The sequence below is a fragment of the Hipposideros armiger genome, unplaced genomic scaffold, assembly GCF_001890085.2.
Source record: "Hipposideros armiger isolate ML-2016 unplaced genomic scaffold, ASM189008v1 scaffold_23, whole genome shotgun sequence".
Lineage (NCBI taxonomy): Eukaryota > Metazoa > Chordata > Mammalia > Chiroptera > Hipposideridae > Hipposideros > Hipposideros armiger.
In genome coordinates this window covers 6,531,887-6,534,674 of record NW_017731373.1, presented here as the reverse complement: position 1 = coordinate 6,534,674, position 2,788 = coordinate 6,531,887, and the positions used below count along the sequence as shown (strand labels likewise).

Here is a 2,788-nt window from a genome sequence, read left to right as displayed (position 1 = left end):
GGGGGGGGGGGGATGAGGTGGGCGGGGAGTGTTCCGCCCACCATCCTATGTGGGAGTCCAACCAGCAACCTTGTTGTTAAATGCACGTGCTCTAACCAACTGAGCCATCTAGCCGCCCCTCTTTAAATGGTTTTCATTCTTCACTGGCAATAAAGCTGTAACTGTTCTTTTCTGCTCATTCATTCCTTTGCAAATATTCCTTCAGTGTTTATTCTATCAGGTACAGTACGGATAAAAATACAAAAATGGACAAGCCAGCCTTCATGGGTTCACCATCTATTGGGTTGTCAGAAAAGTTATGACGTATTTTTTTCTGTTTTTCGTTGCAAAAATGCATCATGACTTTTCCGACAACCCAATAATATGATATACATTAAATGATTATAAAAATATTTAATTAATTATAATTGTGGTAGATGCTATAAAAGAAACTACAAGAAACTGAGATGCAGTCATTAATTGGCTTTATGATCTTGGATCTCAGCTTCCAAATTTGCAAAACTCAAAAGTAGATCTAAATGATTTCTTAAGAGCCTTTAAATTAAAATATTTTATAAATCTAAAAGTGTAAAATTTTGTCAGGATTATTTACATTTATAGAATCTATTAGCAATGTAGTATATATAATCCTTACTTACAACATATAAAGATTTTTTGGCACAAACATACAGTTAAGTTCCCATTTAATGTTGTTGATAGGCTCTGCGACTTTAAGCCAAACGATGTATAATGAAACCAATTTTACCATAGGCTAATTGATATAAACAAGTGTTATGTTCCTACGGCATCTCAATAATATAACGAAAAGACAATATTCAAGGACCTGCTGTATAAGGTTAGGTGGAAAGTAAAGTATTCCATACTGTTATAAATTTTTACGTGCAAATTCCATATATTAAACATGATGTTCTAAACCAGTGGTTGGCAAACTGCGGCTTGCAAGCTCCATGCACCTCTTTGGACACGTTCAGTCTCAAAAGTTTGCCGACCCTTGTTCTAAACTATAGAGAATAAGTGGGAGAAAAACATGTCTGGAAATTACACCTATGTATGGGAATTACTGTGGAAACTATTTAAAATGTAGTTTCCCACACCTCAACCAAAGTCTACTACAGTACATCTATGTGGACTGGTAATCTGCACTTTTGATAAGCTTTTCAAGTTATTCTAATATACACTATTGTTTTAAGAATTTGAGCACAGAGCAGAACAAATAATGTTATGGAAAACGGTTTCAGAGTAAAGCACTTCAGAATAAGAACTTGAGCACTTCAGAATAAGAACTGTAATACACCTACCTGTGTAGCCTTGTCCCTCATGCAAGGAGCAGCCTGCCCATGACTGTCACGAGGCCAATGCCCTGCAAGGTACGGAGCAGCAAGTGTATCCAGAGAGGAAGTGCGGCGGATAATAGCAGAGGGGCTTGAGGAAGGTGGTCGTGTTTTGTCACCTAGATTTAAGACAAATATACTTATGTTAAAAATAGATTAGGAAGGAATCAAGGTAGAGAACTATGTTTTCAACTATGAAGTTCTCTAACTTAAATATAAAAAACAAGTAAAACAGGAATAAGCTATTGATTTAAGCAAACTTGGATGACTCTCCAAGGAATGATACTAAGTTAAAATAGTTGACCTCAGGTATATGATTTCATTTATATAACATTTTTGAAATGACAAAACTTTAGAAATGGGGGCAAGATTAGTGATTTCCAGGGGTTAGAGATAGGGAGGGAAAATGAAATGCTGAGAGAGAAGCAGGTGTTCTAAAGGGGCAACACGGAGACCCCTGTGATAAGGAGCTATTTAGTATCTTGACAAAATGGCAGATATACAAATATACAAAGAAAAAAAATTAAACACGATAGAATTCCACACACACACATACACCCACACGTGAATACAAGTAAAACTGAACAATTATCTCTACACAAAAAAAAGAGAGGAAATAAGACAAATGTATATCTATCCATTTTTAAATGATCATTTTTGGTTTTAAGATTACAGAGGTACAATATGTACCTCTTTCTTTTTTATCACTATACCACCTATACTTGAAAGACTATAAGGCAGCAAAGATAAAGTTACTGATAAAATTCCATTTTAATCAGTAAGATTAAAGACACATACCTTAGTGAGATTTTGTTACAATACACAGACTGAAAGAAACCATATTAACCAGGCTATAGGAGTTGTAACTGAGGCCACATATGCAAAAATCTTTTCCATTCCAAGCTACATGGTATGTACTCTGATGTAAGCCAAAAACAAAAACTGAAAAACTAGAGGTAACGGGAAGTTAGAGGTGGTGTAGAAAAAATACCCTCATATCTCCTTTTTTGGATAAGGGAAGGTAGTAGGCTTGGCTAATTTATGCTGTAAAATTAAAAAAAAACAATTAAAGGGCTAAAAAAATATTAACAATATATGCATAACTGTGATAATGCTATCATTCTAGTTCTATATAACAAATATTTTGCTCTTCTTAAGGCCATATATGAAAATACTTTAAGACATCTCTCTTCTACTTGTATTACATTATGTCTTAATAAGGATCTTGCATAGCTACAAGTATAAAAGTTCAGTTACTGGTTATGTGATCCAGATAACAAAAGACTTAATTCCACTAAGATTAATAGTTACAGCAGCTGTGTTGCTGATAATCATTAAATCTGCTTTACAACTATGCCTCAGGTTTGCTTTTAAGAAGGTACATTTCAGTAAAACAATACCTAATTGTTGCAAACACCAACCATCTCTGTATAGTCTCCCTTTTATAGTAAACATAA

General features: G+C 34.4%; 1 protein-coding gene across 2 annotated transcripts in view; it reads right to left on the bottom strand.

Annotated features, from left to right (window-relative positions):
- Positions 1–2,788, bottom strand: part of FAM117B (family with sequence similarity 117 member B) — a 108,548-nt gene that overhangs the window by 42,203 nt on the left and 63,557 nt on the right. For both annotated transcript variants that reach the window (XM_019635767.1, XM_019635768.1), the window contains one exon: positions 1,299–1,450. In XM_019635767.1, the coding sequence (XP_019491312.1) occupies positions 1,299–1,450 (152 nt within the window). The remainder of the gene's footprint in view (positions 1–1,298; positions 1,451–2,788) is intronic.